The 16,908-nt window shown below is 61.9% G+C and overlaps 2 protein-coding genes across 4 annotated transcripts in view; both read left to right on the forward strand.

The window, feature by feature from the left end:
- Positions 1-2,743: 2,743 nt before the first annotated feature.
- Positions 2,744-3,897, forward strand: ISG15 (ISG15 ubiquitin like modifier). Of its 2 annotated transcripts, none has more exons than XM_068537671.1 (2): positions 2,744-2,814; positions 3,298-3,897. In XM_068537671.1, exons 1-2 carry the CDS (start codon positions 2,812-2,814, stop codon positions 3,895-3,897), a joined length of 603 nt encoding a protein of 200 aa, XP_068393772.1. In that variant the 5' UTR covers positions 2,744-2,811. The 2 variants fall into 2 exon arrangements, with proteins under 2 accessions (XP_068393772.1, XP_068393773.1); XM_068537672.1 differs by having other exon boundaries at positions 2,762-2,841.
- Positions 3,898-5,989: 2,092 nt separating this feature from the next.
- The window catches only part of AGRN (agrin), a 32,851-nt gene continuing 21,932 nt past the window's right edge, over positions 5,990-16,908 (forward strand). For both annotated transcript variants that reach the window (XM_068538613.1, XM_068538614.1), the window contains exons 1-2: positions 5,990-6,301; positions 8,495-8,756. In XM_068538613.1, the coding sequence (XP_068394714.1) occupies positions 6,095-6,301; positions 8,495-8,756 (469 nt within the window). In that variant the 5' untranslated portion in view covers positions 5,990-6,094. The remainder of the gene's footprint in view (positions 6,302-8,494; positions 8,757-16,908) is intronic.

The raw sequence follows: 16,908 nt of genomic DNA on the forward strand, positions 1-16,908 counted from the left end.
GTGGGAATAACCTACATATTCAACAATATGGGATTGGTTAACTAAATTACACTCTATTCTATAATGGACTCATTAAACTATGGGCAACATATGCAGCCATGAAAACAACTTGCATAAAAGTATCTATTCATATGGAAAAATGTTTGTGATATACTTGTGAATGAAGCAGTTTACAAAATGGTGAGAGTAGCATGAGGGTTTCTTTGTTTTCAGTTTTCTTTTTTATTGAGGTGAAGTTCATGTAACATAAACTTAACCATTTTAAGGTACATAATTCAATGGCATTTAGTATATTTAGTACAACCATCACCTCTATCTAGTTCCAAAACATTTTATCATTCCCAAAGGAGGCCTTGTCTCCATGAAGCTGTCACTCCCCATGCCCCCTGCCCCCCAGCCCCTGGCAATCACTAATCTATTTTCAGTCTCTATGGACTTGCTTATTGTGGACATTTCTTTTTTTTTTTTTTTTTAATTATTTTTTTCTTTACCTTTTTTTTGGCTGCGTTGTGTCGTTGTTGCTACACGTAGGATTTTTCTCTAGTTGCGGCGAGCGGGGGCTACTCTTTGTTGCAGTGCGTGGGCTCCTCATTGTGGTGGCTTCTCTTGTTGCAGAGTACTGGCTCTAGGCATGTGGGCTCAGTAGTTGTGGCATGCAGGCTCAGTAGTTGTGGTGCACGGGCTTAGCTGCCCCTTGGCATGCGGGATCTTCCCCGGAACAGGGCTCAAACCCATGTCCCCCGCATTGGCAGGTGGATTCTTAACCACTGCACCACCAGGGAAGTCCCTTGTGGACATTTCGTATCAGTAGAATCACACAATATGTGACCTTTTGTGTCTGGCTTCTTTCACTGAGCACCATGTTTTCTAGGTTCATTCACATTGTAGCCTGCGTCAGTGCTTCATTCCTTTTTATGGCTGAGTAATATTCCATTACAAGGATGGACCACACTTTGTCTATGCATCCACCTGCTGATGGGTTTGGTTGCTCCCCCAGTTTCTACCATTCATCTCCTGTGAATAGAGCTACTGTTAACATTTGTGTGCAAGCATTTCTCTGAACACCTGTTTTCAGTTCTCTCGGGCATATCCCTAGGAGTGGAATTGCTGGGTCACGTGAAAATTCTGTTTAACCTTTTGAGGAATAACTAGACTGTTTTCCACAGTGACTGCACCATTTCACATTCCCATCAGCAATGTATGAGGGTTCCATTTTTTCTACATCTTCACCAACGCTTGTTATTATTCCCTTTTTTTTTCAAATTCACGTTTTTTAAATTTTATTTATTTATTTATTTATGACTGTGTTGAGTCTTCGTTTCTGTGCGAGGGCTTTCTCTAGTTGCGGCAAGTGGGGACCACTCTTCATCGCGGTGCGTGGGCCTCTCACCATCGTGGCCTCTCTTGTTGCGGAGCACAGGCTCCAGACGCGCAGGCTCAGTAATTGTGGCTCACGGGCCCAGTTGCTCCGTGGCATGTGGGATCTTCCCAGACCAGGGCTCGAACCCATGTCCCCTGCATTGGCAGGCAGATTCTCAACCACTGCGCCACCAGGGAAGCCCTATTATTCCCTTTTTAATTATTATTATTATAGTTGTGCTAACAGGTGTGACATAGTATCTCACTGTGGTTTTGATTTGCATTTCTCTAGTGACCAATGATGTTGAGCATCTTTTCATGTGGTTGTTGGCCATTTATCTATATATTCTATTTTAAAATGTCTGTTTAAGTCTTTTGCCCAACTTTTAGTTGAGTTGTTTATCTTTTTGTTGTTGAGTTGTAAAAGTTCCTTATATATTATGGATACTAGACCCTTATCGGACATGTGATTTGCAAATATTTTCTACCATTTTGTATATAGTTTTTTTCACTTTGTCAGTAGTGTCCAGGAGTTCATTTTTGTAGAAAATAAGATACATCTCTTTCATTAAAACAATCGGAACAGGGACTTCCGTGGTGGCACAGTGGTTAAGAATCCACCCGCCAATGCAGGGGACGCGGGTTCAACCCCTGGTCCAGGAAGATCCCACGTGCTGAGGAGCAACTAAGCCCGTGTGCCACAACTACTGAGCCCGCATGCCGGAACTACTGAAGCCCGCACGCCTAGAGCCCGTGGTCCGCAACAAGAGAAGCCACTGCAATGAGAAGCCTACGCACCGCAACAAAGAGTAGCCCCCACTCACTGCAACTAGAGAAAGCCCGTGCACAGCAACAAAGACCCAAGCAGCCATTAATTAATTGATTGATTGATTAATTAATTAAAAAGCAATCTGAACAAATATTGTCATAAGCAAATGGTGGTTATCTCTGGGCAGTTTAGATTGTCACTATTTTATGTTATTTCTGAATTAACGCTGGCAATGATTTCCGAGTTTACTAATTTTGCAGATTGGTAAATGGAAAGTGAAAGTTTCCAATTGTCAGCTCATGTTATGATGTGTGTGTGTCTTGCAAAGGACCCGAGGTGTCGGACATGCAGGGGGTTTCTGAACACACACCCCTGGAGGCGGGGATGCTGTCACAGTCCCCAGGCCCCGCCGGCCAGGTGGAAAGCCCCAGCCCACACCTACCTCACTTTCTTGTCATTGTCATTCTGTTTTGTTTCTGCTATTCACTCCAGGGCCCGCCTTGGGAAAAGGAAACCGAAACTGAAGCTGAATTCGGCTACTGTGTGGCTGGCTCCCCGACACCGCCCTCTGACGTGGTTGCTCCGGCTTTAAAAGGGCTGAGCTGCCAGGGCTGGAGAAGAGCTGAGAGCCAAGAGGCAGCCAACCAGTGCTTGCGGAGGACCTGGCGCCAGAGCCCACAGCCATGGTGAGGCGGGTTTGACACGTGGGGCAGGTGGGCTCGTACCCCTTCCCCTGGTGGCATCTCCCAGGGGTGGAACACCTACATGTGCAAGGCAGGCAGAGCTGCTCAGAACCCCCAGGTTCTTAAGCGTGGGGGGAAGGACAGGGCTCCTTCTGACAGCAGGGTCTGGGTCCTCAGAGGTGGGTTCTGCCCAGTGGCCAACCCTGAGATCCCTTGGGATCAGCACAGGGAGGCATCTTAGCAGGTGAAGGGAGGCAACATGTGGGGGTGGTGGCTATTCTTCTAGAATGGGTGGGTGGTGGCTATTCTTCTAGAAATGCCCGCATGCACTCTCCAGCACCTGGCGTCCCCCTCCCGGTGGGTGGGGAGGCTGGAGAGGAGGGGGCAGCATCCACGGGGTCTAACAGCGTGCCCCACTGCCCATGTCACGCGTGCAGTGGTCCCAGAACTGGTGCCAGGGCCTCTGAGCCTGTGTGATGCCCACAGGGTAGGAACCTGAAGGTGAAGATGCTAGGGGGCCAGGAGATCCTGGTGCCCCTGAGGGACTCCATGCTGGCATCCGAGCTGAAGCAGCAGATCGCCCAGCGGATCGGCGTGCCCGCCTTCCAGCAGCACCTGGCCCATCAGGACACTCGCGAGGTGCTGCAGGACGGGGTGCCCCTGGTCTGCCAGGGCCTGGGCCCCGACAGCACCGTCCTGCTGATGGTGCAGAGCTGCAAAGACCCCCTGAGCATCCTGGTGAGGAATGACAAGGGTCGCAGCAGCACCTACGTGGTCCAGCTGACGCAGAGGGTGGCCGAGCTCAAGCAGCAAGTGTGCCAGAAGGAGCACGTGCAAGCCGACCAGTTCTGGCTGACTTTCGAGGGGAAGCCCATGGAGGACAAGTGCCAGCTGGGGGAGTACGGCCTCACAACCCTGTGCACCGTGTTCATGAATCTGCGCCTGCGGGGGGGCGGGGCAGGGCCAGGAGGGCCGCGGGGGGGGCGCCCCACTGAGCACCAGGAATACAGTTGTAGCACCCTCTGTAGCACCAGTCTGCACCCTTCCGGTGAGATTGGGGGAGGGGTGGAGGAGGGAGTGGTATGAGGGGACCCAGGGTCGCTGGGGGGATCCGCAGGCTAGGGTGGCTAAGTTAAGGGACAAGCCTAGTGGGATCAAAATGGTGACCTCCCCCCGCCCCCAGAGAAACTGAAGATGTGGAAATTAACTTCTAGAGAAATAAAAAGAGGCATATCTGCTGGAGCCTATCCCTGTCTTCACATTGAGCCATGGTCAGCCCCTGCCTGCACAACTGGTCCCCACCCCTCACATCTGGGTCAGCAGATAGCACGGGGAGGGGAAGGCCTGGCGAGGTCCCAAAGGCCACAAGGCGAGTGTCCCTGGAAGCGGTGAGTCTGTAGGGCCTGCCTGGGCCAGTTGTGAGGGAGGCTTCCCCACACCAGCTGGGGGCTGGGGGCCTCTTGGCCCTCCAGGAACCATCAGCCTACACTGTCCAGCCTGCATTGGTCTGCGGAAAAGTGGTGACAGGGCCTTGGGCACACACATCACCATCAGGGCGGGCTGCTGAATCAGCAAATACACCCTCCTTCAAGGTTCACTTCAGGGAGGGGCCACAGCCAGTAGGTGAGGGGGTACCTGGGATGGGGGTTCCTCCCATCCAATTGGAAGAGTTTGTCCCAGATAGGGGGCACCTAATTTGGCAAAACGACAGCCACTTCCACACTGGATGCACCTTTCTGTGCCAGCTTTCCACATGAGCCACTCGGGAGCCAGGCTGAGTCAGCCTTGGACACGGGTGCGGCGGTGGGGGGCACAGAACGTACACCTCTCTGGGCCAAAGTCCATGACTCTGGGGACACTCAGTCCTCAGCCTTCAGACTCTTCAGTGGCATTTGGCCGGAGACCCAGAAGCCCCCTTTCTGGTCTGTGGGAGTCCGTATCTGAGCTGGGGGACCCCCCAGACCTGGCTTGCCTGTGACAGATATGTGTAGACACGCAGGTGTGTGTGTGGGAGGGCTCCTGGCTCCAACCTCATTTCCTGGGTCCCCAACCTCACCTCTTTGTCATACTGTAACTTAACAAGTGTAAGCACACCCCCTCGGTGCCACCCTCCTTTCTTGAATCCCCCCACCAGGGTCTAGGCGAGGTAGGGTCCTCCAGAGGGGCCTCTGCTGCTGTTCACCCTTCATTGCCTCCGGCTCAGAGATCTGTGACTGGCTTGGGTGAGGGGATGTGCGGCAGACCCGGCCCTGGAGGGACAGAGGGATCTCCTCTCCCTCCCCACCCCCACCATCTTCAGCTAGGTCGGGGTCTAATTTGGACCCTCCGGATCTCGGTTTACCCCCCCGGGACCCTGCGGGTCTGTCTGGAGAAGCGCCTTGGGGGAGCTGGAGAGGGGGCGTGGCTGGCCGTCCGCCGCAGACGCGATCGCCGCCTCGGACAGCAGGGGGAGCCCGCAGCCCTGCAGAGGGGCCGGAGCTGAGCCGGGACCGGGAGGTGGGCGGGTCTGCGCTCCGTTGCGACCAATCGCCGCAGCCCCCGGCCCGCATTGGTCCCGGGAGGCCGGGGGTCCCGGGCCGGCCGAGCTTCCGTCCCCAGTTCCAGCGAGGGGCTGGGGGGGGGTCCGGGGGGGGGTCCCCCGTCAGGTTCCTCCTGCCGGGGGTGGGGGTGGGGCGCAGCCCTGCAGGGCTCGAGGGGCGGCGGGGCCCCGGATCTGGCAGCCCCTCCCCGCGGCCGGGGAGCCCCCACCGCCCCAGCCCCGGCGCAGCCTGGAGCCCCTTGGAAGTCCCGTCACGTCGCTTCCAGATTATGCATTAACCCGATTTCAGCCGCATTTCCTGGCGGGGGTGGGGAACGTCCGCGCAGGCGGGGGATGGGCGTCCGTGGGGGTGCGCCGCAGCAGGGAGAGCACCCTCGATCCCGCCCCGCCCCCGCCCCTCGGCCGGGCCAGGCCCATCACCCACATGGGCCCGACCCAGACTGGCCCTCTCCCTCCCCCAGCCAGGCCTCCGCCCGGCGCCGCCGTCCCGGCGCTTTGTTCGTGGCCGCCGCGGGTCGCAGGGCGCCGGGCGGGTCGGGGGCGGGGGCGGGCGCGGGCGGGCCGGGCGGGAAGGGGGTGGTGCTGCCCCGGATCCCGCCCCCGGTCCGCCCCCGCGCCGCCCCCGCGCCGCCCGCGCTCCCGCCGCCTCCCAGGAGCTGCGTCCCGTCCTGTCCAGTCCAGTCCCTGGCGCGGCCCGGCCCGTGAGCTTGCTCCGGCCGCCTTCCGCCGTCCTCCGCCCGCGCCATGGCCAGCCTGCGGCCGTCCGGCCGGGCTCCCCTGCAGCCACTGCTGCTGCTCCTGGTGGTGGCCGCGCGCGCCCTGCCCGGCGCCGACGGGACGTGCCCCGAACGCGCGCTGGAGAGGCGGGAGGAGGAGGCGAACGTGGTGCTCACCGGCACCGTGGAGGAGATCCTCAACGTGGACCCGGTGCAGCACACGTACTCGTGCAAGGTGGGCCCCCGCGGGACCCCCGGGACCCTGAGCCCCCTTCGGACCGTCCTGGAAGCCTGGGTTGGGGGCCTCTCCCCCGCGATCCCGGCCCCCTAGCCCGGAGGTCCTCCCATCGCGACGCCGGCCGCCCCGCTGAGACCCCCGCCCCGGGCCGTGGGAAGGAGCCCCAGACGCTCCGCATCGCCCGCTCCCGCTCCCTTGGCGACCGCCGACCCCCGCGTGGGGCGCCGGGTCTGGGAAAACTCGCGAGCGCTGGAGGGAAAGTTCTTGCGGTGCCGCTGCCATCCCGCCTCGCGGTGCCCAGGCCCCGGAGACCTGATCGTGTCTGCCCCTTCAACCCAAGCCCACTCCCTTACTGGAAACAAGTGCGCCTCCCCCCAGGGAGAATGTTCGGCTACCGCACCCCCTACCCACCGGCCAAAGAAAAGGAACAGGGACGAGGGGAGGTGACGCTTTCTGCTTGGGGTGGAGGTGGGGTTTTGGCCTGTGGTCAGTGCTGTCGCCCCCCTCCCCCCAGAGGCGAGAAGGGGTGGTCAGGAGAGAGTGGAGGGGTGCACATCTTATCTCCCAACCCCAGGGCTCCTGGTGGGGCATGCTGCAGTGATGGGTGTGGGGGCCGGAGCAGAGAAGTGGGCGGGGCCGTTGCTGAGCCTCAAGTGTCGGGGTGCAGGGCAGGTGCCCCATCCTGCTCCTGAGAGACTTGGATCTCCCCCGGCCACGGGGAGGGGGGGACTTGCCTGGCCTCCCCTTCAGTTGGATCTGGGAGCCCCCTGGGATAGGTCTGGTGGGGTTTTTCCCACAATCTGTTCCTAGGGAGGGCTCAAGGGATCCAGGGCCCTGCCCCGCTCTGGCCCCTAAAACCACCTCCCCGACCAGAAATCGGATCATTCCTCTTTCTTGGAGATGGGGAGGGGTGGCAGCTTCTTTCAGCCTGGCCTGTGCGGGCTACAGCTGGGATCCCCCGCCGGGCCCCCTCCCCTCCACCACCGCCAGGGCACTTTGCCAAGTCCCTGCAGGATTTTCCCGACTTCCTCCCCGCTGCTCCTGGGTGTGGCTGGGGTGGGGGGAGGCGATGAAAGCCACCCAGCCCTCCCCTGCTAGTTGTCGTCCTTCTAGAGCCTACTGTGTGTCTAGGGGTGGGGGGGGGAGTGTTGGCCAAGGCTCCCCCACCTCCCCTGGGCCACTGGAGGGTGGAGGGAGTCCCTGCAGATTTCTCAGACCCGAGGCTCCCAGCAGGGGCAGGCAGGTGGCCGGGCCACCATTGTCTTTCATTCCCCATTCTGGAAGTCGTGGCCCCCCAGAGCTCCTGAGGAAAGGGGTGTCTTCCCAGGCGCAGCATGCATGGGCACGTGTCCCCATGGACCTTTTCCTTTAGGGCCGCCTGTTCTGACTGCAGCCCCTGCGACCCTCCTCCCCCGACCCCCAGCAGGCCGTGGGCGTCCCAGGGCCTGGTTTGTCAGAGCAGGTACCCTCAGGGCCCCAAGAGCAGAGTGGGGAGGGCGGGGCTACCCTGTGCTGCCCAGGCTTGATTTTGAGGTTCACAGGCTGCCTTGACCGCACTCACTGTAGGAGACTTGCAGGAGGAGGGCGTTTCACCTGCTGGGGGGCATGGTGTCTTCGCCCACCCACAGGGCTGCACGGAGCCAAGCTGGCCCAGAGCCCTGAGCTCAGAGCTCATCACCCTGAAACTTCATCATCTACCTCAGCTGCTCCTGGCTCTGCCCAGGGGTGGGCCGAGCAGTGGGTGGGTCGATAGGGAGAGTGGGGCATGGAAGGCAGGCACCCCAGGCCGGCTGGGTCCCCTTCCCGTATCCAGCCTGAGCCGAGATGGACATTATTGGAATTGGGGTGGCTGGGGTCACTTAGACCTGGGGGTCGGGGGGCTGCTTCTTGAGGAAAGGGGTGTGTTTTCAGGCCAGGTGTCCTAGTGTGTGACACACATGGGTGGGCAGTGGCATCCATCGTGTGTGTGCTTCCCTGCAGCTTCCTCCCGGGGGGGCTGACCCAAAGATCTCTACACATCTGCCCAGGGTTTGGGTCTATCTACTCTGGACATCTGGCCTGAGCAAGTGAGGTGGGAAGAGAGGAAAAAGCCCAGGCGCCAGTCTGGTGTTTGCCTCTGGCCTCTGCGGCCACCCCTCCCCAGTGGGAAGAGGATCACTGACACCTGCGCACCCCCCATGTCCACCCCAGGTTCGGGTCTGGCGGTACTTGAAGGGCAAAGATGTGGTGGCCCAGGAGAGCCTGCTGGACGGAGGCAACAAGGTGGTGATTGGCGGCTTCGGAGACCCCCTCATCTGTGACAACCAGGTGTCCACTGGGGACACCAGGATCTTCTTTGTGAACCCCGCCCCGCCGTACCTGTGGCCGGCCCACAAGAATGAGCTCATGCTCAACTCCAGCCTCATGCGCATCACCCTGCGGAACCTGGAGGAGGTAGAGCACTGCGTGGAAGGTGCGTGAAGGGCAGAGCACAGGAGGTGCCTTGGGGGGCAGAAGAGAGTTTGCTGTAGGCTAGAGCACTTGGCATCTTGCGGTCCAACCTCCTTTTCTGAGTCCCCGCTCCCTGGCTTCCCAGCCATCTCAGCTCCAATCTCTGATATTAGCAGCGCTCCCCACCCTGGCCCTGGGGATGCCACCATTTTTTGTCTTGGAGCCAAGCGAGTCCCAGACCTGCAAAGGGACAGGCCTCCTTTTTCTTCCTTCCCCTCCCCCTCCGTAGTTCTGCATGCCCCTTCCTGGAGTTCCCTGTTCTAGGAGAGAGGCTGGGACCAGGTGAATGAACATCCGTTGTTTGTGTTCTGCAGAAGCCCAAACATCTGTTTAGACAGGGCCCAGATGTTGAGCAAACCCGTTGGGGTGGGGCTTAAGGGTTGTGCTGGAGGTGGGGCTGCCCCGCCATGTGTTCCAAGAGGCCTGTCATTTCTGGGAGGGGCAGTTATGTGGAGTGGGCTGCTTCCAGGAGTTTGAGTGGGTGTGGGATCCCCTCACAGAGGTACAGAACCTTTCCTTGTCTGCTCTCCCCACGTGTCCATTCTGAATGGCCCAAGAGCATCCCTCCCCCAGCCCAGCCTCTGAGAGGTGAGCGGGACTCACGACCAGGGCTCACCCACCCACCTCCACCCAGGAGAATCCCAGCTGGGGGCTGAGATCCTTGGCTGAGGAATGTAGCAGGGAGAACGTAGGAACTGCCCGTCGCCCTCACATCCTGTCTGTCCCCTCATGGCTGCCTGGGAAGGGATGTACGGGAGAGGGCGGAGAGAGGAGAGAACGCTTCCTCCCAGGGCAGTGGGAAGGGTCCTTGACTTCCTGTCCTGGGAAGGTGACCCTGTCCCTCTGATTTGCTCTGTTGGCCAGCAGGGAAGTTCCACCTTCTACCCAACTTACTGCTGTGATGCTGGCTTGGCTTTTGCGGGGTCCTGGGTGGTGGACTCATCTGGCCTGGGGTGGACTGTGCAGGGGGAGGGGCAGGGCCTGAAGTGGGGAGCCCTGTAGCACCCTGCTCAGCCTGTAGTGCGTTGCTCCTGGGGCTGTGTCCAGGGTCCCGGCCTGCAACGTCATACAGAGAGGCCAGCGGGGCTGTGTCCCTGGTCCCTTGCAGCACCAGCTTAGCTGAGGAGGTCCCAGCATGGCCCTCCCACCAAGTGAGGACTGGAGACCCTGGCCCTGCTCTGGAAGCTTGTGGTCTAGGGAAGAGATGGGAGGGTGGCATGGGGACGGGGCAGGCTGTGGGGTGTGATGCCCAGTTTTGAAAGAGGAGTTGGGGGCTAAGGAGAGGGGTCAGGGCGCAGAGAGTCCCGTTTCTGCAAGATCAAGAAGGCGCGTCACCAACTCTGCAGCTGCGCGGGTCCAGCCTGAGGGTCCACGACTCAGTAACCGGCCTTCTGTGGGGTCAGAGGGCATGTGGCAGGAGGGCCACCCCGGGCAGAACAAGATTTGCCATCTTGCCAGATCCTGCTCTACCCAGGCCAGGCCCTGGTTCCGGATACATCAGGCTGGGCAGAGGGACACCTGGAGAGGAGGGCCCACAGGGAGAGCTCCCAGCGAGACTTCACCTACTGTATGCTGGCTGCCCAGGATAGGGACCAGGCTAGGCCCCCAGCTCCAGTTGGGCCGGTGGGGGGAGGGTGGTGCTGGGACCCACAGGCCAGTGTGTAGCAATGGGGTGAGCACCCAGAAGGGGCCGAGGCCACCAGACTCTTCCGGGGTGGGCCTGCCAGGAGGAGGGTCTTGGGGAAGGATGTTCATGGAGAGGAAAGGAGAGGAAGTAGCCTTGACTGTAGCTTGGAGCCTTGTTGTAGAGCCAAGGTGGAGGGGAAGCCCCCAGGGAGGGGAGGGGCCCAGAGTGAGAAGCTTGGGGTCCGCTGTAAGGAGCCAGGGAGCCCTGGAAGTTCTGAGCCCATGACACGGATCCCTTCTTTGGAAGCAAACCGGGGCACCTTGAGGGGGCAGGGGCTGCGGGCAGGGTGGGTGCATCCCAGGGACCCCAGTTAGATGGGGGTGCCTCCCCCTTGAGCCTCCCGAAGGCCTGAGGAAAAAGGCCCCCTGGAGCTGGGGCCAGGCTTCGGGAAGAGACAGTCCTCTCCCCACCTCCCCAGAAGGCTGGGAGGAGGGCCCGCCTTCCATTCTGTAGGAGATAAGGACCTCAAACCCCACTCCAGGCTCTCCAGGGAGCCAAGGCCTCACCCTAGTGAGGGGTTAGGGTTAGGGATGGGCAGGGCTTGAACTAAGATGACCCCTCCCTGTCTGATTCTGACCCTCTTCTGTTCCTGGGAGCCCACAGCTGCCCCTGCCCCACAGGGCCCAGAGTGAAGGCTGGGCAGCCGCTGATTTGTGGAGGTCGCCCCGAGACCACCCAAGACCCCTGTCTCTATCACACATCTCCCCGGCCCCCAAAAGGCCCACAGCCGCCAAGGTCAGGGGCACGTCCTGCCAGGCCCACCTCCCTGGATGCCCCCAGCTCATCTCCACCTGGGCCCCAGCTCTACTGGGACTGCCTTCCTCAGTTTCTCCCCCAGGGCCTGCAGGGTCTTCCTGGCTCTGGGCCCCTTCCCCAGCCTCCAGCCCCCAGGAAGCTCCTCCCCAGTCCTCCGCCCCAGGAGCCACATTCCGAGCATAACTGAGACAGGTATGTGTCCCTCCCTCTGCGCCACCTGTGGGTGAGGGAGACCGGTGCTCTGCTTCGGCGCAGCCTCTTCCGGAATTAGCCCCTCGCCCCCTGCTTTGTCAGGGAAGTGGCCTGGCCTCTTCCAGTGCCAGCCGCCCACGCACCGTGAGCCTGCCCAGGCTGGCAGCCGAGCAGGCATCTCCTCCAACCTTCAGCCACTTTGCCCTGGTCTGGGCAGCGCCCATACACTCCCACCACCCTCCCCTCCCCCACCTCATAAAGACTGGTCCTGGGGCCCCCTGAAGCCCCTAGGAGGGGTGCACGCCTGGGGCCCTTCCCTGCCCACTAGGAGCCAGGAGGAGAGAAAGGAAGTGTTGTCTGCCCTCTCCAGGTCTGGCACAGGGACAGGGTCGGTGAGTCTGGCTCTGGCCCAGCTCAGCCCTGCCCGGCCCTGAAGCCCGGGGTCCTGGCGGCCGTGGCCTAGCCTGGCCAGCCTGATTCCAGCGAGCACCCTCCCTCCCTGCCAGGCCAGCCTTCTAGGGCCTGTGGGAAGGCAGTGCTATACAGCTCAGGCCGGAGAGGTGCTGGGTCCCGGGCCGCCAGCCCGGCACTGGTGCAGGCCCTGTGGCCACGGAGCTGGGTGTGGACTGCAGGCACCCCCAGGCAGGGACTGGCTCTCCCTGAAGCGGAGCGGGGGCCGGTAGGAGTCCAGGGGGAGCTCCCTGGGCGGGTCCCTCTGCTGTCTGGCACTTAGCTTCTGTGCCCCCAAGTCCTCTGAGCCTGTCCTACTCCCGCCACATTCCTCCCTGAGGTGGGAGGTGGCTCTTTCCTGTCCGTTTCCCTCTTCCAGACTGGAGGTTCTCACCCCACCCCTCCGGACCCGCCCAGCGCCCTCTCGGCCCCTCCCCCAGTCAGGTCGTCAGAGAGGAGGCAGGCCCAGGCTGGAGGCTGCCCGCCCAGGCTTTCTCCTTCCTTCCAGCAGCCAGAGGTGGGGCATCAGCTCAGGTGGGGCGTGACCCCCCCCCCCCCCCGGCCCCGTGCCTGTCCTCTCCCCACCTGGGGGTCCGTGGTAGATAGTCAGCGCTAGAATGGACCTGTGCCGGCTTTGACTTCCCCTGGGCCCACGGTGGGCTGGCTGGCGTCCTCCCTGGGGCAGCCCCGGGGGCTTGGGTCGGGGGGGGGGGCTGCTCCTGAAACCAAAGGGCTTTGGATCCTGTCCCTTCACTGCACCCGACTGAGCTAGTGGAAACAGCTCTGGGCTTTTTCCAGACCCCACCCCATAACCCCTGCTCCACACCCAGAGAACAGCCCTGGTCTCCATTCTCCCCTGCAGATTGGAAATGCAAAAAAAAGTTGTTTTGAAACTGTCCTCCCCTCTCCCGCTGTCTATACTGGCCTCCCCCAGGGTGCTGGACAGAGTGGATTCCAGTGGGGCCTGCCTGTGCCCTTACAGCATCTCTGGGGGTGCTGGGACCCACGTGCACAGAGGAGAAATTAGATTCACCTGGTCAGGGCTAGCTGGCCCAGGTGTGGGGCTACAGCCCCCTGCCCTGCCAATCCTACAGGCTGAGGTGGGGGGAGTGTAGAGGGTGGCATGGGGCTGCCAGGTAAGGTTAGCAGGGGAGTGGGCCCAGACTTCAGGGCCGTGGATCTAGCCAGAGGTCACTCTCACCATCACCCTGCTACAGTCAGGCCAGCACAGCCTCCTCCAGCCTGCTTTGCTTCCTTCCTAAAGGGTTAATTCCCCCCAGCCCCCTGAGAAGCAAAGCCTGCCCCCACCCCCATCACCACAGGAAGGTGGAAAACAGCTGCAGAAACAGGCCTCTCTCCTGCCCCTGCACCCGCCCGTCCTCTGCCTCCACCTGAGGGCTCCAGGCCAACTTCCCTCCCTCCCCCCCCAAGTTCTACCCTTGCCTAGAGGCCTGGGGGGGGGATGAAAAATGGGCTCCCTTTCCTGTCCTGCTCTGCTGGCCCCAGCCCCCCCTCACCATTGAGATAGGGGAACCATGGCTCCCCACGCAGGCCCCCAAGGCCCAGCTGCAGGCACAATCACTGAAATAGCCCCAGTAACCCTTGACACCCCAGAGTCCCAGGGAGTGCCCACCTCTCACTGAAGAGAAAAGGGGATCTCAGAAATGAGACAGCGCCCCAGTGCCAATTACCCTGATGACAGTGATGCAGCTCGTGGGAGGGCACTGTGCCCCCATGGGCTACACTGGGGCTCAGGAGGGATCACGTTCCAGTCCCAGGCTGTGGCTGGGAGCCGGGCAGGGGTGACCGAGGCCTCTGGTGCAGTTTCCAGTGGGGAGGGAAGCTCCCCTCGAAGGGGCCTCTCCCCCCAGAGCAGATCCTGAGAACTTCCTCTGAGGAAGGCCCCCTGCCAGGGGCTGCTTCCAGCTGGACCTGGGAAGGGGAAGATGGCCCCTCCCAACTCCCCTCCCCACCAGGGCATAGAGGCATGGGAGGGGCAAGCTCTCTGTCCTCCCAGGCAGCCTGCTGTTTCCAGCTGTGTGGCCTGCACGTGTGCACGTGTGCCTGCAGCCTCAGGTGTACCAACCGGCACACGATTCTCATTGAAACCCCAGCTGGGCTGTGGTTCCTGCCACCCTTGTATCAGCCTGGGGAGGGGATTCTGCAGGTGCTCTGCCAGCAGGCTGGTAGCAGGCAACCTCGGCTTGTGTCCTAGGGGCCTGGGAACAGGGCTCCAGCCCTCTGCCCTCATGTGGCTCCCATCTCCTGCCTGCTGCCCCAGTGTCCGGCTATGCCCTCCTCCCACCCCCTGTACCCGGCAGAGGTCTAGGCCCCGCCTCCTGTGGGCTCTGCCTCTGGGTTTCTCAATGCCAGAGATGGAAGGACTGTGGGAGGGACAGGAAGAGTCCCTGGGGCCACTTGGATTCCCTGTCCCATCTCGTGCCTGCCGGACCCTGAGGCTGGCACTGTTAGGGGTTAGGTATGGCAAGTCAGGAGAGGCTGGTCTGCCTCTGGCCTGAGGCGGGCCTGAAGCTTCCCTGCCCCTCCCATTGGCAGCTGCCTCTGGGCCGCCCCGCGCTGGCCCCGGCAGAAGCAGGCAGCCTGTCCCTCTGGCCACAGATGCGGGCTTCCCGTGTACACGAGGGCGAAATAAGAGCACAGCATCTGGGCCAGACTGTGGCCTGTCCCTGACCCACCAGTGGGGAGCAACGTGCGTCCACTTCTCTCCCTGGAGGGGAGGCGGTGAGGGTCGCCAGGGTCCATTTGTGAATCCATCCGTGGGTTCCTTCCTCAGCCACCCCGTCCGCTCACGGGCCCCCAGTAGATCCTCACAGGGCCGCTGGACGGGCTGCCGCTGCCGCCTGCACAGGGCCCTTCGAGGTTCTGGACGGGCTTTCCAAGGAGGCCAGGTGTAGCTGCGTGTTGAGGAGCGAAGGCCAAGGGGGAAGGGTATTCCGGGCAGGAAAGACAGCACAGCAAGGTTTGAGATGCAGGGAACAGCCGGTAGTCCCTGCAGCTTGGCTGAGGGGTGGGAGAAGGCAGCTGCGGGCGTGGTGCGGGCGAGAGAGCTGGAAACCAGGACTCCAGAGCTACAGCCCGCTGGCTGGGAGAGGGGGACCCTCCCCTGTGAGCAGGAGCCTTCCCACCTGATGCTGCACCTTTGCTGCTGGTCCGGGTCACCCTCCCCCATGGGAGAAACTCCGCCTGCACCCTGGCTGCCTGCCTCTGCAATCTCCTGTCCTGCGTCTGGTCTTCCGTCTTTGCGGCTCTCTCCTGTCTGGCCGGTCTCTCTGCCCCTTTGTCCCCTGCCTTTCTGGTTCCAGTAGGTGTCTGTCTGTCACTCCTCTTCATCCTGACATCCAGCCGGTCAATACCTCCAGGAAGCACCGTCCCCCAACTCAGACCGTTGTGCTGGACTGTGCATCCCTCACTGCCTGGCGTGGCCCTCAGCAGGACACAGGGTCTCCACTCACCAGGCACTGACCACACTTGGGTGCCACCCTGGCTCTTCCAGCTTTCTCTTTCCTCCCGGAGATGGGCAGGGCCTGGCCGAAAGAGGTGGCTTTGGGGCTGTCCTGGAGGGGAGGGACCGAAGGCGTGCATCAGCTCCACCGCATCCCCCTCTTCTGCAGGTGCCTACCGGCCCCCTCCTCTGTTCGTCTGGCGCCCCCTGGTGGCTTCAGCCTATGTCTTGGCAGGTGTCCAGGCCCTGGACCGGGCTCCCTCCTCCCAGCGTTCCCCAGGCCGGAGGATACGCCCATGGCCCCTGTTGCCCTGAGGCCTCACCAGGCTGGCTCCTCCTGGTCTCCTGCAGCCTCCTGAGCCCGCTGTCACCTGGGCCTCTGTAGTTGCCCCTGTCTGGAGGTGCAAACCCCTCTCCCCATCCTTCGGGTCTCTGTACAGATAAACCCCCCGCCCCTCCGATCTAGTGCACTCTCTGTCACAGGGTAACCTCCCAGGGTGCAGAGAGCTGACCCGACTCGGGACACGCCGCCTGCACTGAGCCTACCCCCGGAGGAGCTCAGACGGGCTGCTGAGGGCGGCTGGGCCCCGGGCAGGAGGAAGGCTGAGTAATGAGGGAGGAGGGAAGCCAGGGGTCAGCGGCCGCAGCTGCCGTCCAAGCCGCCAGCGGCCGCCACCCTACGAGCTGGCCCTGCTGAGCCCCTTCCCCAAACTCTCACTTAATCATACCGCCTGGCGGCGCCGGCGGCGCCGGCTAACCGGCAGAGTGTGGGCCCTGCCCGGGGGCTGGTGGGTGGGCACACAGCCAGCGGACTCAAACCTGGGCGCCTCCCGGCCTCGGCCTCACCTGAGGCGGCGATCGGGGCCCGGGCTGGACGCCGCCTCCTTCCCAGCGGCGGGCCCGGGTCCAGCAGCGACGTCCCGCCGTGAAACGCCCATTGTCTGCTGCTGGGGCCGAGGGGGAGGGGACGGCCGTAGCCTGAGACCGGACACCAGGAGGCCGGGGCTGGGGGAAGGGGCCGCCCTGCCCCGTCCTCTTCCCTTCCCCCACCGGGACGGCCAGACACCTGTGACTCCGGGCCGCCTGGCGGCCGGCGCTCGACTGTTCGATGCGCTTCCCACACAAGCGGGGTACCCTCGAGGTCCCGGCGGTGGGGACAGGCGGACCGCGCGCTCCGCGGGACCAGCCGAGGCGCCGCCGGCCGCGAGACCCGACATTAAAGGTGTGTGCGCACGCGCGGTGTGTGCTCGCCGCCGGGAGGGCGGTGCCGCCCCACCCCCACCCCCTCCTTTCGGGGGCAGCTGGGCCCGGCCCCTCCGGAGTGAGGGAGGGGTCATCTGCGTAAGAAAGGGGTCGGCGGGGGGCCAGTAGGTAGGACTTCCCATCCTCTCTAGACTCCATTCCCCATCTTCCTTCTCAGGGCCAGGGAAGCACCTGGAGGGGCGCAACCACACCGTGTACTTGGGGGCACACCCAGTGTGTGTTGTGTGACCGAGGGGCAAGTTTTGCATTGCATGAAGGCGTGCAGTGTGTATGCACGCAGGTGAGTGTGTGACACCCAGTGCC

Source organism: Eschrichtius robustus, chromosome 3 (genome assembly GCF_028021215.1).
Source record: "Eschrichtius robustus isolate mEscRob2 chromosome 3, mEscRob2.pri, whole genome shotgun sequence".
Lineage (NCBI taxonomy): Eukaryota > Metazoa > Chordata > Mammalia > Artiodactyla > Eschrichtiidae > Eschrichtius > Eschrichtius robustus.